This window comes from Mustela putorius, unplaced genomic scaffold, assembly GCF_011764305.1.
Source record: "Mustela putorius furo isolate JIRA1106 unplaced genomic scaffold, ASM1176430v1.1 tig00003909_pilon_pilon_pilon, whole genome shotgun sequence".
Classification (NCBI taxonomy): Eukaryota; Metazoa; Chordata; class Mammalia; order Carnivora; family Mustelidae; genus Mustela; species Mustela putorius.
Window position 1 is genome coordinate 43,051,968 of NW_025422057.1, and position 27,781 is coordinate 43,079,748.

Genomic DNA, 27,781 nt, shown 5'->3' on the forward strand with positions numbered 1-27,781 from the left:
GGCCGTATATTTTTTGGTCTATTTCTGGATTCTTTATTCTGTTCCATTGATCTATATATCTATTCTTATGCCAGTATAAAAGTGTCTTGATCACTGTAGCTTTATAATAATCCTAATTCCTTAAATCAGGTAGTGTAAATCCTCCAACTTTGTTTTTCTCTTACAAGAGTATTTGGGCAATTCTAGATCATTTCCATTTGAATCTTAGAATCATGTTGTCAAATTTCTTAGGTCATTTGGGGGGAAATTGATATCTTCACAGTATTGAGTCTTCTAATCCACAATGTATTAGTCCAATAATCGATTTTCTTTCAAAACACCAACTTTTGACTTTATTGATTTTCCTGTGTTATATAGTTTATTGATTTCAGATTTTTTTTTTGTTAATTTCTTTTCTCCTGTTCACTTTGGTTTTAATTTGCTCTTACTTCTTCTTGCTTCTAAATGTTGAAACTTAGACCATTGGATTTTACTCTTTCCTGACATAAGCATTTAAAGCTATAAATTTGCTTCCGTGCACTGTTTTAGCTGAATCCCATGGGTTTTTATGTGTTGTATTTTTATAATCATTAAGCTCAAGACTTATATAAAGTGTCAGACTTAGTCTTTTTCTTTACGGTGTCCCTGTTGAGTTCTGGAGGGGAGTAAATGGCTGTGATTTAATGTGGGAAGAGGTTATGGGGACAGAGAGTGGGTATTTATTCTGTCTAGTGAGGTTGAGGAAAACTTCTTAAGGTACTTCTGTCAAATGCACATTTACAATCCAAACACCTCAATTCCTTTCCAATTTTGAGGATACAACGGTGAAAAGTTAAGAGAAAACTGGCAAGCAGGAAATCAAATACAGAGAAAAAATAAAGGAAACCGGAGAGGCAAAAACAAAAAACAAAAAAGACAGTTGAATGACATGCATGCAAACAAAAACCATTTTTATTTCTATTGAATGTATAGTTTCCTCATAGGAAAGTGAAGATAGGCTTTCCCTGCTGAACCGTTACTGTCTGCAGAGCCCTCCCTGGGGTCTTGGGCTTGATTCTGAGTGTCTTGGCCGTGTAATAATATACCTGAACCGTCTTCATGAATGAACCATCTTCATTCGCATGCTTTAACTGTGGCCCAACTTAACTCCAAGTGCTTTAAGGTTAAATATCCCCAATCCATGCCAATGTTTAAAGTAATAAGAGCTTTTAAGAGGAAATCTTAGGTTATACACTTATAATTTAAATGTAATGTATTACCATTAAGAAAAGCTTAAAATAGTCCTAAAAAAATAAGCAGAAAAGAACCAGCCAGACTTCTTTTCATCACCTAAATAAGGCTCCAAGGATTCTTGTGTATATTTATGTCTGGTCTTTTTTGAATCTCTACAAAGATTTTATAGAATTACAATGTTATGGAAAATATTTTTTATCCTGTGGTTTTCTAGTACTATTATAAAAATGCATAAATTTTTTTGGTGGCTAACTAATATTTCATCAAATCAATGTAAAATAATTTACTTATTTTCTTCTTCATTGTAATTTGGACCATTTCTAAGTTTTCTCAAACATGTATGTGTGTGTGTGTGTGTGTGTGTGTGTGTGTATACATACACATATATGTATATATATAATTTTTATTTAGTTAGTTTTATTTTTTTAATTAAATATTTTATTTATTTATTTATTTTTTTTATTTGACACAGAGAGAGAGGGAACACAAGCAGGGGGAGTGGGAGAAGGAGAAGCAGGCTTCCCACTGAACAGGGAGCCCAATCCCAGGACCTGGGATTTTTGTTTCCTTTCTTACTTTATCCATGGCTTTCCTTCTTTCCACGGGGGCCTGGGGCCATGTTTGGATAATCAGGAGATCAATATAACGTGATGGCTACCATTAGATAGACCTAGGATGGCTCAGGTTTGGTGTTGGACTTATGCCATGCTTTAGCCCAGGTATGCTTTAACATAACCTGATTATTAATGAGGAAACTGAAGTTCGAGGAGGACAAGGGACCTGGAGATCAATCTTGCAGTCAGTTTGAGACCCAGCATTTGAGCTCAGTACCTTTCTTACTCCAGCTCCTGTGTCATTATTTGTGCCATGTTGCAGAAATGGAGGGAGAGGCATGATCCGAGTAAAACTTCGGCTTCTGCCTTCCTTTGGCTCTTCTGGAAGCCGGAGTGCTTCCTTTCCCTCTCCCCTCCTGTAAACATCCCCATGCTACCTGCTGCTTGGAGTGTCATCCCTTTCTTGGTTGGCCAGGCTAATTCCTAGTAATTCCTCCAACCTTAGCAGAAGCTTTCACCCTTCCAGAGGCCCCCCCACTCCCCATGCCAACACCAGGTCTTCCTACCACCCCCGCCTGGGATGCAGGGCGAGAGGCTCCCTTGTCATTCTGTGTATCCTAGGGTACAGCTTCATCAGATACCACCCCATCCTTAGTGCCCTACTCTGACACAGCCCCACTATACACTGAGGCTTCTTAGGGTCAGGCCTGTGTCTTAATCTTCTGTCTGTCCTCAGGGCCAAGGCATAGCCACAAAGCACATGGATATCCATGTGCTTCTATCCTCTTTAAAATCAAACAAATGCTCAGTGAATAACAAAGGAGAGTGTGTAGAAATGTGGGCATGTGCATCTTTTTTCAACACAGATGAGCAGGATTGCTGGTACCCAGTTGCGGAGAAGTCAAGAAGGGGTGAGGAGGGGCCGGGAGGGCAGGCGGGAGGCTTAGTCTCCTGGAGCAGGTTCCCATACAATTGAGTAAGTTGGCCCCTTCATAACGCCCTACTGCTTAATTCTGTTTGATGATGTTTGGTTTGGGATAATACAGTCCAAAGATCAAGGAAAGCCCCCACTGTGCCTCTCTTATTAAATTACTTTGCTTTGGGTTTTGAGCATTGCCAAGCAAATCTCGTTATGAATTCTTCAATTACTTTCTTTTGCGATTTTAATAATTTGGTAGGGTAAGCTCTGGAATCAAACCAATATCTGTGCCATCATGCTAACTTTGATTATTCTCAAACTCCTCATTAGAGGGGTGGGAGGATGTTCACTCCCCTTAAATCTGATTTTATTTTTTCAGATTTGCTCTGCCCCATAATTTGCTTTGTACCCAGGTCTGATACGCTTCACCTTAGTGCTGGCTGTAAATGTGGGCTGATTCTGTTCTGTTTGTTCCACTGAGCATTATTGCTTTGGGTTTTATGATTTAAGTTTTTACATTTTGAATTGAATTGTTTTGTTATTTGATTACATTAAAATCAAGAAGCGATTGCTGATGAAAACAATTTTGATTTATTGTGTCAGTCAGATTGTTGGCAATTTTTGTTTAGCTTATTTTTATTTCCATTTTGTTGGCGTAATGTTGTTTGTGCTGAAACAAAAAGAGAAAGGGAGGGCGGAAAATAGCATTCATAAAGAAATGATTCCATGTGGCATCGTGCTTCTCTCCTCTATCATCACCGTTGATGTCATTTTGTGATATTTCCATTTTGCAAATGAGGAATACAAAAACACAAAAAGGTTGAACAATTTGTTCAAAGATTATCAGACTCTTTCTTTGCCATCCACGTATTCATTACTATTACTACTATTATTACCAGCACCATCAACATCACCAGCATCATCATCATCAATAATGTAAAACCTATTTGAAGGTCTCCTGGGTAGCTCAGTCGGTTAGTGTCTGCCTTTGGCTCAGGTCATGATCCCACGGTCCTGGGATTGAGTCCCACAATAAGCTCCTTGCTCAGTGGAGAGCCTGCTTCTCCCTCTCCCTGCTGCTCCTGCTGCTTGTGTGCTGTCTCTCTCTCTCTCTGATGGATAAATAAATAAAATCTTTTTAAAAAAACCTATTTGAGTATAACTAGTCGTTTCCACTGGATGTAGAGCTCTAATGAAGAATCTCTTTATCTTCCAATGTAGAGATATTAAGATTGGCTTTGAACCTGACATTTTAAACTTTTAGTATGTGTTTATGTATGTGTGTGAGACACACACACACACACACAGAAATAGAGACAGAACAATGAGGGGTAGATGAACTTAAATCAGGAACAGTAATAAGAACAGTAAAAACTCTGAAGATCATGCCTTCCAAGGATCAGATAAAGGAACCAACCAGAAATTATGTGAAGCCTGGTAAAGACAACTCTGAGCAGAGAAATTTGGTATGTCTAGTATTCCAGAACCTTCGTCTGGAAGAGGTCTCAGACACATTCTGTACGGCCCAGATCTCACACCACAGCTTAGTTACACAGGGAGTGATGAGAAGCGATCTCTGCGCTTTCTAGTAAGGGTTCAGCATCCCTGGGCGATGTGACAGGCTCATATTAGGCAGTGCCCCTGCCGGACCCCTCTGGTGGCGAATCTTTCTGATTCTTTGACTTTACAAAGCTGTACGTCCTGCCAGGTGGAGCTCAGAGTTTGTTCTGTGAGGGATGGGAGTCCATTTCAATCTCTTTGGTCAGAGTGTGACCTCTTTTGTAGCTCCTCAAAGTGCTTTCAGGCTATTGTGCAAGCTTTTTCTCTCAGGGCTGACATTTCAGCAGAGGCCATAAAGGAATACCTCAGCTGTAAATGGGGTTGGAGAATGAGACTCTTCTACATAAAACCCACAGAGAGGGCCTCCCAACACTCGTAGGGGTTGTCTTTAATATTAATTATGATCACACACAATTTTACTGCTTCTGTCTCCTTCAGGCACAGCCTGAGTCACCAGTTCCCAACACCTTTTATGGCTAAAGAAACAGTGAGAGGAAGTGGCTTGCAGATGGCAAAGCCACCTGGCCTCAGGGGGTTAGTTTCATGGGTCTCGTTTGAACTTTGTCTCAATGAAGTCAAATGCTCAGTTAAAGCAGCATTTGTGTGGTGAGTAGAGTGGAGGATCTGAGTTCACAAGAACGGGGTTTGGTTCTTGCATCCCTCTGGTGCCAGAGGGAGACCTTGGTAACTTAACGAACCCCCAAACAAAGTTATCTCCTCTGAAAAATAAGAATAATAATCCTGGATCTTATTGCAGTTACCACAAAATTTAGAGGCGATGTGAAGGGATGGGTGCAGCGCCTGATGGGGTGTATTTTAACAACGTAGTTCTCAGAGTGTGGTTGTTGCACGAGTAATGTCAGCACCGTCCAGAGCATGTTAGCAGTGAAATTCTCAAGCCCCACTTTAGACCTAACAAATCAGACACTGAGGGAGGGGAGCAGGGTGGAGATTACTAATCTGCATTTGAACACACCCTCTGAGGGATTCTTATGCCCTCTGAAGTTTGAGAACATGCCTTTGAACAAGGGGTGTTTACTGTTACGATCGTTTTTTTATTAGTATTAATATCTGATTTGTTCCTGAATCTTAGAAAGTGACTCTTAGAGGCCCTAGGGTGACCTTCCATGCTGTCCCTGAAGGTCAACCTCTGGAGGAGAGAACAGGATGGAGAGGGGCAAACCTGGTGGGGTGGACAGGATATATCCAGCCCACCTTGCTTTGATTCAAGACCTCAGTCTTCCCAGATCCTAGCATTCATGCCATCAGTTCTTGACTAATCACTTTATGTATATTTATTCAGCACCAACTGTATACCAGACATCATGCTAGGGCAGCGAACAGGACATGCATGGCCATGGGACTTACCTTCCTTCATGGGTGTGTGTGCACGCACACACGTGTGCACACGGGGAGTATCTGCATGGTCCTAGCCCGGGGCTTCTCCATAGGATGTTTAACTGCATACTTGTTTTCTGTGCTATCTGAATTCTTGTATTTTTTTTTTTGTTTATTTTTGTTTTTTAAAAATTTCATTTATTTATTTGACAGACAGAGATCACAAGTAGGCAGAGAGGCAGACAGAGAGGGAGGAAGGGTGCCTGCTGAGTAGAGAGCCCAATGCAGGGATTGATCCCAGGACCCTGGTATCATGACCTGAGCCGAAGGCAGAGGCTTTAACCCACTGAGCCACCCAGGCGCCCCAAATTCATGTATTCTTAAGTCTCTCGGATGACATTTTTCATTCTGTATTCTTTTCTCTTTGTGATCTATTCTGTATCTAAGCGAACCAATTCACTCTTTCTTTTAGATCATTCTTAATCTTTCCCATGGAAAAACTCAGATTAGATTGTTGTTTATCATGTTCCTCAGACAATTTAAAGTTTTGACAAATCATTGAAAATCAATGTGTCCCTTTGCCCTGCTGGTAAGGTTGTTTATGAAGCCCCTGGTTTTGCTGATGGTATGCAGTTTGAGACTTTGAGGAAGGAGCCATTGATCCTTCTAAGTTTCCTTCTAAGTTAGGATTTTTCTTCTTCCTTTGTACTGAACCAGCTCTTTCTCCCTTGGAGATGTGAGAAACCTTCTCCCACGAAGACAATATATGATTCACTAAATAAGACTATTTCTCCCAGAGTATTAGAGGCCCAAAAAGGGAACACAGCTATAAAGCTTCCATAGGCGCAAGTGCTGGAGGCAGACATTATTAACAAAACCTTGGCCAGAATCTGGCTGCGGAAGAGAAAAAAAAAAATCAGTATATCAGTATGGTGACAGAGATAGCTGCTCAGGTGGCCCTGTGTCACTCTTCAGGGCTCCTGAGGTAGAATTTTTGATGTGGGAGAGCGGAAGGCCATTTGCAGTCAAGGCAACCTGGGGAGACATCCAGTCTCAGTCAATAGCTGATTCTGTGGTCTTGGGCATGGTCCTTTTTGAGCCTCAGTCCTCTTGGGAAATTGACAGTTTGTGCTGTGGAAGTTTATCCCGGACTTTCTAAGAAGAGAGTGGTTGGGAAAGCACCATGTAGAGTACTTTGCAGGAAGGAGGTATAAAGTATAAATTACCTTTAGTGTTTGTTTTCAGTAGTCTTGTTCTTTCAACTCTATAACTTCCATTCCTGTTTAGGGCCCCAAGCTGAGACCCTAGAGCCATAATACTCTCCCCTTTGTAAACCTTCTCTCAAGAGAAGATCAGAAATTAATTGACATCGAGGTCTATACCACGGGATCTCTCAGCTTTACCACACATCAGCACTACCTGGAGAAATCATTAGGTGGTTGGGCTCTACTCCCAGAGTCTCTTCTTCATTGGGTCTGGAATAGACCCTGAGAATTTATATTTCATTTCAATTTCTCCAGTGAACACACTTGGAGAACCACTGGGCTATATCATAGACTTTGAGGATGTTAAAGCCAGAGAAGACCTTAAGGATGATCTCGGCTCATCTTCCATTTTTACAAATCAATAGTGAGTTGGTGGCTGGACCAAGACTGTGACCCAGGTTTCTAATTTACCAGGCTGATGACTGAGGATGATAAGTGTTATTTTCCCCAAGGCATTTGCATTTTAATGAGGGTCCAAACTCTGAGCTGTAAGGATGATGCCGGTGATGATTATCATGATCCTGAGGACAGTGTCTTATTGTTTGAGTTCCTTCAATGCATCAGACACTGTCCATGCTGTGTGCTCCTGTGATGAGCCTGTGAGGTGAGCTTGCGACTCCTGCCTTGTAGATGAGGTCATTTAGGCTTAGTTTCGGGTGGCTGGCCAAGGACACTAGGGGAAGGCCTGGCCCACCTGTGTCCAGACCCTTGCTCTCACTGACATGACATGCCTTGCTCCATGTGAAATGGAGCTGAAGATTCTATAAAGGAAGTTAAGGAATCAAAGAGAAGATAATGTAAGAGTAAGAACTTTGGTAGCCTGAGGGATTATGTGCCATTCATTCTCTGTACCCTTGTCATGCTCCTCACAATTGACTATGTTACTCTAGGATACAGGAATACCAGGATGGGACAGGCCATCATTGCAGACATCTGGCAGGCATAATGCCTGGCTATCAGGAGCCATTTTATGCTGCTGTGGCCTCAAGACATTTCCCTTATCCCTGTCCTCTCATATAGGTAATGGACAACATCACCGGGGCTGCCATGACAAACCTATAGCATTGCCCTTTTACCTGAGATCATGTACACACACACACACACACACACACGACATCCCTGTACCAGATGGCCTTGCCACCTCTTCTGTTGTGTTATCTCATCATCTAGCCCCATCCTACTCATGCTAGTCTGAAGCCAGGAGCCAAACTGACGGTGTGCCCCATGGACACTTCAGAAGAGCAGGCATAATGCTAATTGTGGGAATGTTCAGTTGCCCTCTCCCCTCCCATGGAGCCTTCCTGGTTTGCTTGCTTTTGCTGGTCCAGGGGCTGATCCAGACAAATGGTCATGATCACTCATTCCTTGAGTGGCATGTTTCCTTCCAGTCTCCTGAGGCTGGCTTGCGAACAGCTCTGAGAGTCCTACTGATTGTCTGCCCTGCATTGGCATGTCATTTGGGACAACCTATCCATTGTTCTGACCAGGAGAGGCAGGCTCCTTACCGGCTGATAGTCTACTTATTGTAAACCCTTTGTGGTTCTCCAGGTGCTTGGTACCTGAGTTCACTTCTCTGCTGCTTTCCTACGGGTTGTGGTGTTCACACACACACACACTCTCATGTAGGCACACTCACACACACACATACCCCATACGCTCCCACAGAGCATGTTGATGACTTGGTCAAGGTGCAGGAATGACTGGCAGGGGGTGAGGGGGTGGGGAGGAGAAGGATGTTCCCTTAAGAGCTGACAGATTGGCCTCCTGAATCAGGCTGAGGACTACAGGAAGGAGGACACAGAGCTTGCGCTGAGCCCTCACTAGTGCCGGACATGGTGTATTGGGCCTGTAATGTCATACACAGTGTAGTCCTCTAGGAAGCCATTTTTAGTCCCCAAGATTGTGAGTTCACTGAAGAGCTGGGATGTGGCCCTGTGTTTGTCCATGTCTAGAACTTTACTCTGTTCACTACACTGTGCTGAAGGAAGGAGGCCAGATTGCTAAAATTTCCCCCTTGGACAGCTGCAATCACAGAAGAAATGCTTGCCGAGCTGCAGAAAATAGGCAACGCAGCAGAACGAAAGAAACTGCCAGAAGTCACCTGTGATGGCCTCACCCCAGATGACTATTGTTGCTATTTGGTGCTTGGTTTTGATTCTTCCTAAACATAAAAATATCATTTTTATGTAATGACTGAAAAAGGATACACAAGACAAATACTCTAGTGTAACAGATTCTTTTCCACTAGGCAGCATAATACTCGTTGCCATTGATTTAGCTTCTACTATGTGCCAGGTAAGGCCCTAAGCACGTCACATGTATTGAGGGGTTTAATCCTCATTGGAATTCTGTGAGGTACGGACCATTTTGCATCCAGGAGAACTGAGGCACAGAGATATTAGGCAACTTGCCTGCGGTCACACAGCCAGCAAGCACTGGAGCTGGGATTCACATCGATACGGTCGGAGTTGAGAACCCAGGCTGGTCCTTGTTTACCATGGACAGCCGTTTCCCTTAGCAACCAATGCTCTCTTAAAACTGTTGTAACAGTGATGTAATAGTCCATCATTTGACACCATCATTTACCCAGTTGATTCTGAAGTGTTGAACATATAGATTATTTCCAATGCTTTCTAGTTTAAATGGTGTGCCTCTGAAAATCTTTGTACAAACATCTTTTCAGAAACTGAATAATTCCTTAGGATAAATCCCTCGGGGTACAATTGCTGTGTATGCACATTTTAAAAGGAATCTCCCCACCAAATTGCCATTCCAGAAACATCATGCCTGCCCACATTCCCACCAGCAGACTGTGAAATTATCCTTTTCTGCCCAGATGATCTGGGTTTTCACTGTGCACCTTGTGAGTTGCTACAGTGCATAGTGCAGGTGTCCCTGTAGCCGGGGTCCAGGCTGTGCATGGTGAGGCACTGCCAGGTTGTGAATGAGACCATGGGAGCTGAGACTTGGGACTCTCGAGAGGACCAAGCTCTGCTTTGTTGGGGTGAGAGGTGAATGCAAAGAGAGGCACTGGGCGTGCCCCTGGATGGTGAGCTGAGTCCAAGGAGTCCCCCATATCCTGACAACCCCATCCGAGGACCGATAGTGTGGTTCCCTGTGACGTCCATCTCACAGAGTTTCAGCAGTTCCACAAGCCACCTCTGTTTGCAAAGCTGGAGAAGGCCAGCTCCGAGCACTGTGTCACCAGCAGCATTGCCCTGGGATGGGACTGGAGGCCAAGGACACTGGGAGCAATTTCCTCAGCCATCCTCTTCCCAAGCCCAAGTGGGGCAGAGAGGAGAGCCCAGGCTTCTTTGGAGCCAGAGCCACAGGGACCTCACCTGGACCTGGCTCTGCCATTCGTCACCTGGGTTTGTTTGGGGCAAGTCACTTTCTTTGCCTGAATCTGAGTTTCTTTGTCTGTAGAAGAGCATTAATGTTCGGCCCTTCACACTTATACCAGGGATGGAAAAGGAATTGGGTTTCTGAAGGTCCCGGCACCCAGCAGGGACTCTCCCCCTCCTCGTCCCTGGCACAGCAAACACCAGACACCTGATTTCCTTCAGCGTTTCCTTTCCCATAACATCTGTGTTTAATGTTGGCAGTACTAGCATCCTTGTTTTGGGGAACAAAGTGGTTGCTTGCCCCTTTCCAGAAGCAGTTAGAATGGCGGAGAAGAGCATAATGAAGTTCTTGCCTCTGAGGCTGTTGTCTCTGAAAGTTGGTATTCCAAGGGACTTCTGAAAAGGGCGGAATCAGTGGTGCAGTGAAAGACAAAGCAATCTCATTTTATTATCAGTGAGGAGCAACGGAGAGTGAGTCATCCCATATTCCAGCTCACTCTTGGCCTTGTTTGTGGTACCCCAACCTTCCTCCAGCCATAGAAGCTGATCCCTTTCTCCCAAATGTTGGGGAGGGTGCTTGAGGTGCAGGGACCAGACACCTCATGTCTCCATCCTTTTCCATGCTGTAGTGTTCCAGTGTGTATGTGACAGGGCAGAGCAGACTTCAGGGAAGGGCTTGGATCCTGTTTGCTAAGAGGCTTGCAGGGAGACAGGTCAGGGCAGGCCAGTCCACCTGCTGCTATCCTGACATCCCAGGGATGGAAGTCCAGAGGCTTTGACTTTCTCTAATGTGGAAGCTGTTCTTTTCCTCCTGTCCCTGAGTCTTCACATCTTTTCATTTCATGTCTGAACCTTGTGCCTTTCCTTTTCCTTTTAGGGATAGGGGAAAATGAAACAAAGCAAAATGTTTAGATTCAGCCCAGGGAAATAAGGGTTGTATTTGGGTAATGTCTAAGGAATTGGAGAGCTCTGCCAGGCCTCTGTGTTCTACTGATGGACAAGGGCACACAGGGGTACAGAGATCAGACTTGGTGCCAGTGTGGTGTGTGGTAACAGAGACTGTGTTACAAGATTAAAGAAGAACCTTTAAGCAGCTTGTCCTAAGAATCACTGATAGCACTCCATTATGTAATAATCCTATCCAACTTTTGGCATATTACATTTCATATATCTGCAGAACAGTAATAATATTGTATCCATCCTATGGTTTTCTACTACTTTCCTTTTGTATATGTATGCTTCTGCATATACATATATTTCTGTATACACACACACACACACACACACACACACACACACACACAAATACCCCAAGCTTTGTGGATAAACAGCACAGAATAAGAAGGTAGATAAGGGCCCATGGAAAACTGTTTCTGACCCTATGAGGGAGAAGTATATCTTAGAATTTGGTGGGAGCCTGTGGAGCTCATTTTACATGGGGACAAGAGGGTCCCTATCCGGGGTCGTAACCATGATGGGTGGGATGTTTGGGCTACTTTAGATGGCAGCTGAAAATTTCCGAGAGCATAGCCAGACCAAAGAAGGCTTCTGTGTCTCATAGGGTTTGTGACCCACCAGGAAGATGGAGCGACATCTGCAAGATCCAGAAAATTTCCCTCGGAAGCTTAGAGAAGGTTATGGTGCCACATTTTTACTCGGTTTGGGGCTAAAAGGAGGATGTAGGAAGCTCCGGGGTGCTGAGGAAGTGAGGCAGGGGTTTGAGAAAGTATTTCATAAAGATGGAGCATCACTGCTGCTGGGTCTTCATATTGGCCTGTGTGCAAGATGGGGCACACCTGCCTCTCCAGATCTCCCTGTTCAGGCATTGCCTAGTAGACTGGGACCAGTCGCATGCTTCTTGAAGCAGACAGGAAACATAATAGTACATTTAGTCCCTGTTTATAAATGGGGAGACTGAATGTCTGGGGTCACTTGGCAGCTCAAGGACGCGAACCACTTTCCCCTCTTTTCTTGAGTGCCTTCCTGGTGAGCAGGCATTTGCAGCTGAGACATCGTTGGCATTGTTTCTGTCTTTCCTGCCTTCTCAGCTTAGGCCAATGAGACAATAAATGCTTCCTTCACGGAACCGCGCTCACCTATCACTGAGCCCCATATGGAGCCACCCATGCTCGTGACTCGAAGGAAACTAAGTACCCCCTTAGAATGGCTGTGCCAAGCTTTTGTCAGAGTCAGTTTCCACTCAGTCAAGGCCAGCTTATTTCCTTTTCCTTCTGGGAACATCACTTGAAAGGTGGAAATGAACATGATCTTAATTCTTCCCTCAACATGACATGCCCTTTTGAAATCGTACAAATAACAATGTCTGATTGTCATGTTGAATTGCGAGCATGGATGTGAAACGCTCCAAAGTCAGACCGAAGCCAAATATTAGGTCATAAGTCAACATTTTGCTGAGAAACTCGAATACTAAGAGGTTGAAAATTTATATCTTTTCATGGGAAAACTTATTTGCCAGCAGGAAAAAATTTCAAAGACTGTTATCTTCCCATGTGGAGGGAGAGAGATGAGTGTAATTTTGCAACCAGGGTCAAAGTCCTTGAGGGACCTCTGAAATTGGCTTGGCCAAGAGTGAGGCTTTGATGTCCTATTTGGATTGCTCCCTGATGTGAGAGTCCACAGGTGGCACTGGTGCGTGGGACAATTCTTACAGGGTCCTTGGGCAACACTGTGGGAATGGCTAGGAGCAGCCTCTTCCTGCCGGGTGGGGAGATGCCACACTCTACCTACAAATCCCTTTGATGGAAAACTTCTGAAGAGAAGATGATCCGTTTGGGCCCACGTGTGCTTTGGGTCTTGAAAGAAGTAAAATCTTGACTATCTTCATCTAAGCAACTATGGCCCTCCATGGAAAATCTCAGCGGACGTGAAGACTGAGCTGACATGAGAGATCACGCCCATGACGATATGGCGAAGCTTGTAGCATGCCAGATTGGCCTCTTGACTGCTGTGCTTCAGGCCTGCCTCCAAGCCGAGACTTGAGGCTTCCAGCTCCAAGTGTGAGCTGTGGGAGGAGGGAAGAAGTGGCAAAGAGGCGTCTGCGTACTCATTATAGAGTTAAAACCGGGCGCAGGGCTACATTAAGAACATTATGCTCTATTTTAAGCTGGTCAAGTGACAATGTCTAGTTTACATCGCCTTCCAAGAAGCGAAGCAGTTTACAGTTCTTCACTGTGCCCAGACTCCAGGCAAAGTCAGAATTGAGGCTCAGGATAAAATAGAAAGTTTGCTGTGGATGGGTGTGATGGAGTGGGACTTCAGCGTGGCCATGGGCGGATTCCTGATGGAGTAATCTGCAGCCATTGCCTTGATAGAGAAACCCGCTCCTGTGTGTGTGTGTGTGTGTGCACGTGCAGTCCCACACATATGTATGCTTGTGTACCTTTGTGTCTGCACATGCATGCAGATATGTGTACATTTAAAATGTGCATATGCATGTGTGTATGTGTATGTGTTTGTGAATGTCTGTATGCATGGGGACACTCTGGTGTGAGCAGGGAAAGGCAAATGGCAGAAATGCAGCCTGACACCATAATAATCAGGACCCTGTCCTGGATCCTTCCATATGCATAGCAAGTTTGTGACCTAGATATTAGGGCATGGCCACTCAGAGTCACTAAACCTAGGGCCTTTCATGTTCACCCTGAACAGGGTTCAGTTGGGTTCTAAGTACAAATACTAAATGGGGACTATTATGTTTCCCTATAAATCTCTGATCAGAAAACCTCAATTTCCTAGGTCAACCTTTCTGCACTTTCCAAGGTGGGCTGCTAATCGGAGAACGAGGTCCCTGCCACTGCGAGCAGGAGGCTAGCAGGAGAGCCCACCTGTTGCTCACCTTCCCCACCTCTCCATGTGATGTGAGCTGCCCTGGAGCCTCCTGGAGGCAGCATCATGGCCTTTTATGTCTAAGCACAGTGGGTGGCATCAGCTTGCAGCAGAATCTGTTGCCGAAAAATAGGAGAAGAGCTTGCAGTGCTGGCTGGCGGGCAGGGGGCCATGTAGAAGGGTCCTGCAAATCCCATGATTGCAGTTCTCGCCACTCAAAACTGCGGCAAGCCTGCCTGACTTCATGGTGATTTTGGTCTTTCAGGCCAAGAAGGGGAACTACGCCTTCCTGTGGGATGTGGCAGTGGTGGAGTACGCGGCCCTAACGGATGATGACTGCTCTGTGACGGTCATTGGCAACAGCGTCAGCAGCAAGGGCTATGGCATCGCCCTGCAGCATGGCAGCCCCTACAGGGACCTCTTCTCCCAGAGGTAAGCACCGCCAGCCAAGGGGGACTTGGCGGGTAACCTTCTTATTATAACCTTCTTCAGCCCTGACTGTGTCCCAGCATGGCTCCCCCCCCACCCCATCTAGTCCCATGCTAGCCCAGGAGGGAAGAGCAAGTATGTGGTTCCTTCCCATAAAGGTATGTAGTCTCAGTCAGAGCCATGATGTGGGCATAGTCCTTGGCCTGGGGCATTCAGTACAATGGAGAGGATTTTCTAGAGGTGGAGGAGGGCAGAGGAAAACAACCGACCAGCCCCTGGGGGAGGCCAGGGAGGACTTTCCAGAGGAAGTGACACCTGAGGCCTAAAGGATGAGGATGGGTTAGCCAGCTAGGCCCGGTTATTTGAAATTAAGTGAATAATGAATTGGATCCAACAAGGATGCAGTAATTACTTATTCTAAGTAATAGGAACTTCTGACATTGGCTTTCAGTGGGAAAAGTCAATGTGGGAAGAGTCAAAGTGGAGTCTTGAAAATAGTGTGGTCAGAAAAGCATATTGACCCTATCTTCATGGGCACGTGGACTGAGGAGGCCGATGGCACCTACTGGGGGAGGCAAGGGACCTGCCTTCCCCTGCAGAGTGGACAGTGGCTCATGACTGCCTCCTTCCCATACTCCCCAGAACAGCTTCCTGGTGCTTAATACTAGCAAATGCTAGGTGTAGGGGGCAGGGTAGTGGGGGAGGAGGGCTGAATAGGGGTGGGTATTCTAGCCGAAGCAAAGGCACATGGATACCCTACAGCAGAAATGAAATAGCATGTCCAGCGTGTATTGGCTTTCTTAGCTTCCCATGTAATTTGCTGGTGGGAGCCCATCCTTTGTTGAGCCTATTCTTCTCTGGACACTGGGGCATGATCAAGTTTCCAAGTGCTCAGCCTGCACACCTGGCCAGATTCCTTGTGAAAAATAATCTGTTGCCACCACCCCACTGCTTCTGCCAGAGAATCTTGCCTTAGTCTTTGACTAGGTGTATTGGCCTTACCAGACAAGGCGGAAGTGAGGACATGGGTCAGCTCAGTGGCCTGTTCCCAGTAGCCAGTCTGCTACCTGGGCTCCTCTTCCCAAGGACATCTGTGCCTCGGGCCCACTGCTCACACATGTCTATGAGGTGACATCCTGGTGAGTAAAAAGGGCAGGACTGAGGAGCCCAGAGAGGAATCCCAAAGGACAGGCTCTGCCTTGGCCCACCGAAATCCAAAATGGTATCCAAGTGAAAAAACTGGCATGGTACCCCAGCCTAGGGGCAATACCAGTTCGCTGGTAAACACAGATATCCCATCAATAAGGATGATCTATTTGGAGGGTCAAGAGTGGTTAGATAAACATCATTTAACACCTTGATGCTTGCAGAGGGTCACTCAGCCAGCTCCTGGCAGAGTCCAGAGGACAATACAAGTCCCTGAGTTCCACTCCTTCACCCACATTGCTGTCGGACCTCCTATCCCTACTGTATTCCTTCTCCTTCCTTGGAGGTGTGGGTTAGGGCTTTGTGACCATGAGCACTTGAGCCTAAACCCCATCAGAGATAGGCTGAAGAGGACACCCTGTGACACATCCATTCAGTAGCTTGTTTGCAGAACAGGGAAAAAGGGTAGAATTATCTAAGTTAAATGAGGCTTTTGCGTTTTTGTTTTGTTTTGTTTTCCTAGAATTTAATCAAGTATACATTCTGTGCCTCCCTTTGCTCCCTGGAGCAGAGATGACCAGGGAGAAGAAGGGGTAGAGTTTTATCAAGTGTTACAATTAAAGGCATGAAGAAGGAATGACTTCTGTCTAGGATGTGTATTGCATTGGTGTTCTTGAGGTGTACTCCGGCTGGTTTTCTGAGACAGGAGGCTCAGGGCATTCCAGACACCATCAACCTGTGAACACCTTTCTGGAACAGATGGTAGGGGAGCTGGGGTGGGGGTCAATAGCTAACATGCCCTCAAACCACAGTCATGGAAGCCCAGGGTCCCAGTGAGGGAAGCATAAGGTCCCCAGGTACTTGAACTGTCTAGAGAGCTCTAAAATCTGCTGAAGTGACTGTTGGCACACTGGAGAGAAGAGAGGAGAGAGCTTGCTTCCCAGCTGGATTGTTCAGCAGTCCCAAATCAGATCAGGAGGAAACCTAAGGATATTCAGCCCAGAGAAGGAGATGAGCAGAGAGAGGGTGGTTGGTCACTTTCAACATTGTGACTGCTTGCTGGGTACAGAAGTAATTCCATGCCCTTTGTATGGCCCTACAGGGCAGTTGACCAGGACCGGTGTGGGGGTGTAGGGTCCCAAAATTCAGGCTTCCCCTTGAGCAGGCCTGTTCATTATCTATCAAAGTGCTACCCTGAGGTTCTTTTCAAAATTTCTCACAATAGAGGCTCTGTTGGCTGCCCCCTCAACACCAGAAGTGACCAGAAACAAAAGTGCCTAATCCAATTTCCTGGTTATTCTGGTTATTACTCTTTGCTTTCATGAGAAGGCCATGTGCTCTGTGACTCTAAGTAAATGTCCCCAGTGGGCTGTGCTGGCCTCCAGAATTATCATCACTTGGCTCTTTGTTGCAGCCCCTCTTAAACTGGAAGCATCCTCCCTCCCCGACCTGGGCAGATGGGTCTCTACTTGGAGGGAACCCTCAGACCTTGGGTTGCCAACTTACTATGGCCAGTGGTTCTTCAAGAGGTTCTGTTGTATGGTGCATACAGAACTGTGAGGTGCCCCTACTTGGGGACATCACGCCTGAGAGCAGGAAGGGTGCAGATCCAGAAAGCAATGCTCCATGCCATTTACAGAAAAAAGGTCTTACAAAAATAGACCCCTAGTCTTACCTGGAACTGCAGTAACTTTTTTCCCCTTAGGCCTGTGAATTAAGCTATTTCCTTGGGTACAGATACGTTCCCTTGCTTTGGCAGATGGGGTCTATACACTACACCTTATAAGTGTGTATGGTGGGGGTTGAGTGCTGTAACCTGCTTGTGAACCATGGCATGCAGAGCAGGCATTCAATAAATGTTTAACAACTTAAGAGCCATTTATGGAGCACCTACTGTGTAGCAGGGCTCCACAACTATTGACCAGAAGAAAGCACCTGCAATTACATCTATCTGGAAAAATAGAATGACTGGCTTCAGGAAACAGCTATGATCACTCCAGCTTACTCGTAAGCAGGGGTATAGATTATTCTGGTGTGCATTAGTTTAGCCTTGTTCTAGGACTCATTTAGTGCCCATGACTTGTTTTATCTTTCCTTTGTTGCTTACATTTTTAAATTTTCCTTTGATTTGTTTGTTTTTATTTTATTCTATGTTTTCCTATAAATTGCGTTCCATTCTTCCTGGAATAATATCAGGCATAAAAATACATACAATTAAAAGGAGCAGAAAGAAGGCAAGCATCAGCAGAACTTAGCAGGCTGCCTAATGCTGCCATCAGTGAGTGGAGGAGTAGGAATCAGACCCTATAGCCATGCTCTGGCCAGAGTCTCATGGTCCCCTAAACCAGAGCCTGACTCTCCAAGAGCAGGCTGACTGCACTTAGCAACCTGATGTTTTGGAAAGAGCGTGGCCTCCCGAGTCAGCATGACCCAGCTCTGAAGAGCAGCATTGCCACTTTCTGATTGCTACTGTGGGCCAGCCATCTAGATGTTCATTCAGCCTCAGGTCTTCAGGATGTGAAACTGACATTATAAGAACGACTTTATAGGCTGTGAGGAGGATTAAGACAATGGAAAATGATCAATCCCTTCTATGTTCTCAGGGCAGCGTAGGTCAATATAGGACAGGATAGGGCTGCTGGTCCACATGGCCATCAGACCATGCCACTGGAACTGGCTTTTAGGGAACTCTGATTACTTGCCAGATCTTGAGCTGAGGGGTGGCCACATGTCCTGTCTTTTCATTTTGTCACAATAATTCTGTGGTAGGAGTCATTATGATCTCCGAATTTAGAAGTGAGAGTCCTAAAGTGGAGAGGTTGCCTGACATGGCTGGTGTGATGGCAGGTCTGGGTTTGGACCATGAGAGCAGAATCTATACGAATATATACAAAGTTCTGCTGTCGCTCCTCGGCAAGCCAGGAGCCTACCCACGAAGCTTCTCACAGCCCAGAGATCCTGCCCACCCAGTCCTGGGGATCCTCTAACTGCCAGGAGACCCAGCTTCTTCAGACCTGCCAACAGAGACTTAGATGATGGCCTTCTAGCCTGAGCCAGTGGACAGCTTCCCTAACATGTCCAGAGCCACACAGTGGTGGTGGGACACTGCTGCTGCCCAGTCCATCTCGGGATGCGCCATGCGAGAGGTCTGTGGCACTCAGCAGCATATAGATCAAGCCCAAACCACACAGATCCACACGTCAGTCATGGATCTGTGTCATCACCAAGCCCCTCTGTGCACAGTGGCATTTTAAGTCTTTTGTGCCGACTTGTGTCCTTGCCCTTAACAGACATCATCTCATTATCTCACAATGACCATTTTTGTTTAGATTAGTTTTCATGATTCTGTTAATACATTCATATTTATGTTGATGCAACAAACATTCATGGATGGCCGAAGTTGGGTTGCCACTGTGCTTCCTCGGGAGAAACCATGGAGAGTAACACGTAGCCCTCATCCCAAAGGATTTACTCACCTGGAAAGCTCGTGGGTCTGTCTTGCACTGATGATACAGTCAAGGTTAACAGGGGCAAGTCACTTGTCCTGTGATACTCAGCTGAGATCTGGTGCCTCCATGGCCTGTTCTTTGCCCTGAGCCAGGCTGTTCACAGCGGGTCAGAGGCCATGCTCTGCTGGGCCCATGATGCTGGCAGGTCAGAAGACACCCGCCCCCTACCCCTGGGCTGTCACCTTCCCTCTCCACCAGTCACAGCTCATGCATGGTCACAGAACTCAGCCTCAGCCTATAGTCATAGTTGGCCTGCAACACAGGCCCGGGGCAGAAACTGCTCAAATGGCCAGTTGGAAGTGAGCTTCTCCTGGCTATAAAGAACCACTGCCCTTGAAATGTGCACACCCGGGTTTGCTCAGAGTGGTCACCGCAGGTTTTATCATATAGCAGTATAACCATGAACCAGGCTTAAAAAAATACCCTCTACCCCAGAAGGAAAAGCTTGGGTATGAAGAGCCTGGGGGCTGCCAGTTACTACTTGCTCACTGTTCAGACCCCTGGATTAGAGAGGGAGTCTATCACATCCCACAACAAAGGAAAACCACCATTCAGACACCTACATGGGGAATAAGGGAAGAGCACGGGTTGCCCTACCTTGGTGAACAGGATAGAATGCAGATTGCTCTCACACCTTCTCTAAGCCCACATTCTCAGCTCTTCCTGTTTTACTGTCTTCATCTCCCACCATCCTTCTCCTCCCCACTGCTTCTCTGGAGCCTCACTGGCCATATTGTAGCATCTCAGATATACAGATCACGTAGCTGAGAACAAACTTGCAAGAATGGCTGTTGTCTGTCCTCATTCAATGCCATCCTTGCCAACCACAAATTGACCTTGGCAAGATACTTTACCTCCCTGTGCCTCCTTTTCCTTCTCTGGAAAAATGGAAGGAACCATCTCAAAGGGTTGACATGAGAATGAAACACTGTTTGTCAAGAGCTTAGGCTATATCCTGGCACTTAGAATGTATTAGACAAGTGGGAGCTATTTGATGACTAACCTTCCTTCAGGTGTGCACCCCCTTGATGAAGTCCTCCCGTAATGCCCCGACTGGACCATCCTCTCCATGCACCATTTTCTTAGCACCTCTATCTTCATATCATAGTATTGATCACAGCCTCTCTCTGTATATTATTGTTCAAAGTCTGTGTATAAGTCTCTGGACCTCACCCAGCGGTGCTGAATATCGTACATAGCCTAAGGCAGATGCTCAATGAATGAATGAATGAGTGATTCGGTGAATCCTGGTGAGAGAGACTTACAATGTGGTTATTGAAGTTTGAAAGGAAGCATTTTTAAAGTCTGAGGTCTGAGTGTTGCCTCAGCCAGTTCTTTATGTTGCCCCTGATTCCATGTGAAGGGTCCTTATGTGCTTTGCCACTGAACCTTATCCACGGGCAATGAGACAGGGTGGGTGGGAGCTTCGAGGTTTTTGAGGAGGAGAGAGAAGAAATCTGGAGTGTGCCGGGGGAAGAGCACTTTGCTTGCAGAGGGGAGGATGGGTTGGGGAAGGGGACAGCTGGGGCAGAAGAAGGCTGCCATGGCTCAGCGTTTTCTGTGGGAGGGCCAGTGTGCTGCGGAAGGGGCTGGGGTCACCAGGACCGCGCTGAGGAGGCCAGGGGCCATGGTTTCCATGGCTGGTGTCTTGCAGGATCCTGGAGCTGCAGGACACCGGGGACCTCGACGTGCTCAAGCAGAAGTGGTGGCCGCACCTGGGCCGCTGCGACCTCACCAGCCCTCCCAGTGCCCAGGCCGACGGCAAAGCCCTCAAGCTGCACAGCTTCGCGGGGGTCTTCTGCATCCTGGCTATCGGCCTCCTCCTCGCCTGCCTGGTGGCTGCCCTGGAGTTGTGGTGGAACAGCAACCGGTGCCACCAGGAGACCCCCAAAGAGGTCCGTGCCCTGCGTCCTGCTTCTCCCTTCTGCAGCCCAGAGGCAGGAGAGTCCCCCGGGGCGGGCTTTCTTCTAGTTACTACTTACCGGAGTCACCTGTGTGCAGACAGCCATGTTTTACTGGGGGGTGGGGGTGGGGTGTCATTGCTTTTGTTCGATTTTAAAGCAAGAGAACAAATGGAGGGGATGTTTCGATGCTTGACCGAAGGGCCAAGGCCCCAGCCGTGGCCACTAAAGTCCTGTATTTATCTGTAGAGCGGGTGCAGCATGAGCAGCGCCAGAGGGCCCTTCCCTACCCTGCCCCGCCCATGTGCCTCCACCCTGACCTGGAGAGAACAACTGTAGGGTAAGAGAGGAGACCTCATTCCTTCCTGGTTCTCTTTGCTTTCCCATCAAGGGCCACAGGGCTCTGCTCTTCCGGCATGCACGTAGGGACCGGGCCCTGCCTCTCCCATCCTCCCTTCCTCCCTCATCTTGATAGGGCCCAGCCTTGCCTATGCCCAGCACAGGGAACATGGCGGCTCTGTCCAGACTCCGTGTTCTGGCACATTCCCCGCCTTATCTGTGGTGAGCATGAGCTGATTCCACCCAGGACACTTCATTCCATTGGGGTTTTGCTTTTCGTCAAGCTCTTTTTTTTTTTTTTTTTTTTTAATGTGAAGGCTTCATACCCTGGAGTCAGTTCCCCTAAGGGAGGGTGGCAGGGCAGGTCTTTTGACTATTTGATATTCTGCCAGCAGAAACCTCCACACCGGCACGCATGGAGGCAAAAGCCCAGCCACTCCATGGTAGGCCTTCCACTGCGTGCTACATACAGCTCAGCTTCTTCTGAATTATCATCAACAGATCAGGTTGACACAAACAGGTGTAAATTTCAAACACAATGCAGCAAAGTAAGCAGCCCCAAATCCAAAGAGGCAGTGTCGCCATGGCCACTGTCTCTGCAGCCTGGAGGGACTGGTTGGCCACAGCCCATACATCAGTCTGTCATGGAACCCTTGGCCAGGTGGGGGAGGGAACAGACTCTCCATTCATACCAGGCATCCCGCTCTCTGTCATCACACTTAGCTTTTGCTGGAAGGACGTTGCTGTTTGACTCAGTGTGTTGGAAATGTTCCGGAGACACCCATCTTCCTCTTCTGCCTTCTGTGTGCCTCTCTGCAAGGAAGTGCAAAGCCTAGGTCTCCCATGGCCTCTTGCTTCTCCTTGTTACACCTGGGCCACAGGAGAGCAGGAGGGAGCAGACTTAAGGGAAAAGCACTGAAAGGAATGGCTAATGGTTCTGCCCAAGCTTCTTTTGCTACTGGAAATTTGTGTGTGTTGTGTGTGTGTGTGTGTGTGTGTGTGTGTGTGAAAGTCATGGGGAGGACCTGTGAATTATTCTGATGAGTAGTTTTAAGGAAAGGCCACAGATCTGTCTTGTTACCAACCTGCTTCTCACCATCAAGGCTATATGCACAGAAGCATCAGAGTACACACCCAAGGAAGGGTGGCCCTCGAGTTACCTCCAAGTGGGACCAGAGAGGACCAGATCCCATTGTATCCAGGCTCCATGTTATTTGGTTTGGGTCTGGTGTTTTTCCAAACCCAGTCAGCCATAGCCTGATTTCCTTTGTGCAAATATCCTTGGGTCAGGGAGCAGGAGAAGCTCTCTGGGTGGGTGAGCATCTCACCATCATGGAAAGTCTAACTTGGGATGGCATGGGCAGAGCAGGTGCCCAGGCTCAGCCTTCCAGAATGTCCCTTATGAGTCAGGTGCAGGGAGAGGCCATTCTTCCTCTGGATTGGGTGTTCTCATCTGCTTTCAGTCTTCATGTCCCTTTACATCCCTGTTTAGGGTTTAGTGATAAGCCTAGCCTAGGTATCCCAGAATGAATAGTCATTGTGTGTGTGTGTGTGAGAGAGAGAGAGACAGAGAGACAGAGAGAGACAGAAGGACAAGTATTTGGGTCGATTGTTGGAGAGACATAGAAGGCAGAGGTGAAAGAGAAAAACAGAGAAAAGATCAGGAAACCAAAGAATGACCTAGCTACGAGGAACAGCTCTCTTCTTGCCAGTAAAGCACCCTACCTTCTCTCTGGCTTCTACATAAGCCCAGGACCTCAGGCACAAGAGAAGAGAATGAAGTACATTGGTCCTACCTAGAAAATGTGGAAATTCTGCCCCTGCCACCAACCTGCTTCCAGGTAGGAATGAGGACCAATGAAGAGGCAAGTTAAAAAGCATAGTAGCTGCCTTTCTTTCTGCCAGCTCCTTCTGGTAGAAAAAGGAACTATCCCCTCTTTTTCTTGTTTTTATGGGTTTCTGATTTTCAAATGAAATTTCTCCCTTCCTCTTCTCTTTCCTTTCATAAATATGCCTATAGGGGCATAGCCCATGTCCTTAGGGAATTCACCTCTACAGGGGCAGATGTGTCAAGCAGAGAGGTTGACCAAAGCAGTCTTCATTGGTCAGGACCATTCTCAAGTGAGCAGAAGGTACCATGGATGTACCAAGGTGCGCCCAGCCCAGCCTTGGCATGGTGGGGACTTAGGGGGCAGGGGTACTGGTTACTGAAGAGTTCTTGGGGCTTGGAGTTGTTAGAAGTCAGTGTTAAAGGATTGGTACCGATCGTAGAGCTGGAGGTGAGATCAAAAAGTTAGGCAAGGTGAACAGCATTGAGTTAAATAGTCCTAACTGACCTCCTACCCCCCGGCCCCGCCCCCCACCTGGAGCTCTGGGGACTGGAGGGTCAGCAACAGCAGGGGGAGGTGAGTGGAGAGGGCTGGACCAGGGACCAGGGGCTTTCTCTGAGGGATCTGAGTGCCAGGCCAAGTGATTGGGACCTCATCACATAAGGAACAGAAACCAGGAAGGCAACGCAACACAATATTAGAAACTTAACTTTCACACCTTCCACAAATAATAATGATCCTTAATCAGAACCACTTTGTGGTACTGGTTACCTGTGTTTTTTGGAGCAGTGTTTGCAATTGGGTGAGAGTGTCTGGTTAGTCTTAGAATGCTTCATTCTGGGGCCTTGGCCATATTTCTTAAGAGCCAGAAAGCTGTCTTTGGGTGTAGTTCTAGTTGTGTTTAATGGCTTGTGTTGAGATGCCTTCAGACTTTAGACACCTACTTGAGGAAGAATAGTAATGTGCGCTCAACCCCTTAATATTCATGTGGATTGGGGCTCATATTTTTTCTAAGGAATCAGACTATTATGTAGTTACCCAGTACAGGTGAGTGCAGCAGGCTTTGTGCTTGCTGTAAAGAGCCACCCTCTAGATTTATGGGGGAAGTGGAGCCATTGCTCGGAGAATAAAATATTCATGAAATAAAGATGAGAACCGCACAAATGGGAGATGACATGAAGAGTGAGGGATGAATCATCTGTCGCAGGGCTAGGAGCTTGGCATGCTTTTACTGCCTGCCTCACCTGCCCTCCCCCAGGCCCTGCTTCCCTTGCAGACAGGAGCTGACTGAGGCCCGGGTGGCCAGGCACTGCTGCAGGTGGCCAGGTGCACTTGGTGGGAGATTTGTTTCAAGGGGCTCTCCCTCTGGCTGCACACCCTCTCTGCCTCCACTCCTCTGATGCTTCATCAACCTCACATAGAGAATTTTCTCTCCTGTACCTTTCCCCTCTTCCTTTATGCCAGCCTCACAGCATTGCCCTGAGATTCAATGAAGGGAGGTGTGCAAAGTGCCAGAAACAGCACCAGCCCATGGGCCGTGCTTGGTGAATGGTAGCCTGGGGGCTCCTCCCTCCCAAGGACCTTGGGATGGGCAGTCACGGGCACGGGTAAGACAGGTCACATTGTGTGGTACCTTGTCTGTGCTGGGAAAGTTACACATTATCTTCTTACCTGTCCTGATTCTCTTTGAGAACATTGGAGGAAGGCATCCTTCGCCCTGGAGAAAGAGGAGGCAGAAGTGACAGGGACAGAACTGGAATAAAATGACGTGTCTGCCCCTGGGTGGGGTATGATTAGGAGCAGGGGTTCTTACTTAACATCTTCAGGATGATTTGGCCCATGAAAGGTATAAGCTGGGCTTTTTCTTGAGCCAGGATCCTGGCTCCTAGCTAGGTGTTGACATCCTCTGAACCCCAGTTTCTCTCTTCTGCTGAAAACCAAGCCTGGCCCAATGGCTACACTGCTGATATCAGACCTCTTAGCACGAGGGGGAGGAGAGTGAGTGTATGTTGCTGCCCTTTTTCCAGAGCCTCCCAGCAGGAAGGCTGTGAGTGCTTGTCATACACCAGTGTGCACCTCACAACCTGTTCAGACATCACTCCCCTCTGTCTGATCTCCCCTGCTCACCTCCCACGGGCTGCCCCCCGCCCTGTCACCACCATGCATACGCACTCAGGCTGGCTGCGATTCCAAGTTGCTGTGAATGGTTTACCTGTCCGTGCCTGCTCAGAGTCTGCTGGCGCTTCTCCACCTCTGCATTCCCATCACTTAGTCCAGCCCCAGCAACGGCAGAGCCTCTCGTTACGAGGTGATGGATCTAACTGAAGTATCGAGTACCTTCTATATGCCAGGGACCGAGATGGATGCTTTACCAAGAACATTAGCTCATCTGGTAGTAGGAGCTTAAAAGTGTTTATCGAATGAATGAACCAGTCTGGGCTCCTATAAAGAAAATGTTATTAATGTTAAATTGTTGTGTAATCATTGCAGCTGGATCAATGGCTTTCCGTTCTGGCTGCACATCAGAGGTGATTAATCCTGGAGCTTTTTAGAAATATAGATGCTTGGGCTCCATTCCCCAAAGGGTAGGGTTGGGTGGATATGGACAACCATAATTTTTAAAAGCCCCATGCCTGCTTCGGATATCCTGCCAAGGGTGAAACCACAGGTCTACACCATCCTTCTAAAGGGAAATTGGGAGCACATAGCCTGCATAGTGGGAGAGAGCCCAGGTTTGGGAACTGGGTAGATTGGACTCTGATCCTTACACTCCACTTACCATGCAGTTGTGTGACCTTGAACAGATCTTGTCACCCCTGCCTCGGTTCACCCCTTTGTACACCTGCTGCTACCACCTCTGAAGGAAAGTGTCCATTAGCTCTCTCTTCTTTTCGTCTTCCCCTGTGAAATGAATGAGTGCACCTAATGGAAGTCTTTCTCGTGATGCTCTGAAAACTGCCCATCATCTCTTGAGACCACTTCATTAGCTGTTGAACTTCTTTGCTCTAACCCAACCACTAGTCTCAGACTCCAGCCCAGGCCTTTGGGGCTGGCAAGTCTTTGGAGCAATTCTTTTTTTTTTTTTTTTTTAAGATTTTATTTATTTATCTGAGAGAGAGACAGAGATAGCAAGAGAGAGAAAGCACAAGCAGGGAGGAGAGGGAGAAGCAAGCTCCCTGTAGAGCAGGGAGCCCAATGTGGAACTCGATCCCAGAACCCCATAATCATGACCCCAGCTGAAGGCAGACACTTAACCTACAGAGCCACCCAGGCACCCTGGAGTAATTCTTAAGAAGCTCAAATGGATGGTGTTTCTCCCAGCTGTTCAGTCTCATTTACAACTGGGGTGGTCTCAGTGGTAATGGAAGGACACCTCTACAACCATCCCAGTCAGGTTTGAAGTCCCTCATCCCATTTTTGTTCCATCCCAACTTAAAGTGAAAGCCACTGGACACTAAACAAAGTCTGTTCTAACAAGTCCCATGTGTAACTGGCTGTTACATAGATGATAGTTTAGTTAATTACCGTTTTCCAGTACACTGAATTATTTCCACGTTGGTGAACAGCGGCTTAATTACAGAACTTTATCTCTCTGCAAGACAATGCCTGGGAGAGGGTCCCCAGTCACCTCTGTTGGTGCATCTGTCATCATGTTTAATATGAGGGGAGAAATGCAGAATTTGGCCGATTCAGGGATAAATGCAGTCTGTGAATTTTATGTCATATTCAGGGATGTTTGACTAGGTCAGTTACCTACAGTAAATTAATGAAGACAGCAGCAAGTTTCCATGCGGTTGAACACCAAAAACTTGAGATAATGAGGATGTAAACTGATGTAGTTCACATAAAAAAGTCCATTATTTAAATTTGCATAACATAATAGAATGTCCCATTTTGTCTAAAATATAGATAATTATTCAAATCACTACTGCCTCTTTCCTTGAGTGGGCGGATTATTTCCGCCTCCTCGTTCCTTGGCCAGGGGCCACGGGAAATGACTTGGTGTATGCTAAATCTGTGGCCCCGGGTGACCCAAGATTATGCTTCTGGGCTTTACCACCCAAGGTGGTTTTCTCCACCTTGCACTTGGACTAGACAGCGGCGGAGGAAGCAGGCAGCCGAGGGATGTTGTGGCCGACTCAGAGCCAGATTGCCTGTGTTTTCAGGGGGCGTGAGGCATTTTCTTTAGTTCTCCTCATTTTGCTGTCCAGATAAACACTCACATATGGGCAGCTCACGATGGCACCTTGTTCCTCCAGAGTTTGTTTGTGTTGGATCTACTGGCAGTAATCGAATTTGAATAGAGTGAAATTCTGCTGGGGTAGAGAGGGTGACTTACTTGACTACATTTGGGGCAGAAATTTTCCCTGGGAAGTCTGTTCAGTTGGTGTGGACATTTTCTCTGGGTCCTGACCTGGAGAGGTTACAGGCTCCTGACTGACCTCAGCTGGAAGTCGATCCCCATGGCACAGCTTTATAGTTCTTCTTGAAGTTTTTTCATCTGTCCTTACTTAACTTGAGGCATGAGAAAAATTATTTAGATTTAGGAAACTATTCAAGCTCTTTCCTCCAAAAATACTGATTTGGGGG

General features: G+C 46.9%; 1 protein-coding gene across 2 annotated transcripts in view; it reads left to right on the forward strand.

Moving 5' to 3' along the window:
* GRID1 (glutamate ionotropic receptor delta type subunit 1) overlaps positions 1 to 27,781 on the forward strand; it is a 685,082-nt gene that overhangs the window by 653,287 nt on the left and 4,014 nt on the right. The window contains exons 14-16 of one of the 2 annotated variants that reach the window (XM_004765778.3): positions 14,304 to 14,470; positions 20,777 to 21,017; positions 21,273 to 21,363. In XM_004765778.3, the coding sequence (XP_004765835.1) occupies positions 14,304 to 14,470; positions 20,777 to 21,017; positions 21,273 to 21,362 (498 nt within the window). In that variant the 3' untranslated portion in view covers position 21,363. The remainder of the gene's footprint in view (positions 1 to 14,303; positions 14,471 to 20,776; positions 21,018 to 21,272; positions 21,364 to 27,781) is intronic. The other variant, XM_004765776.3, reaches the window with a different exon arrangement.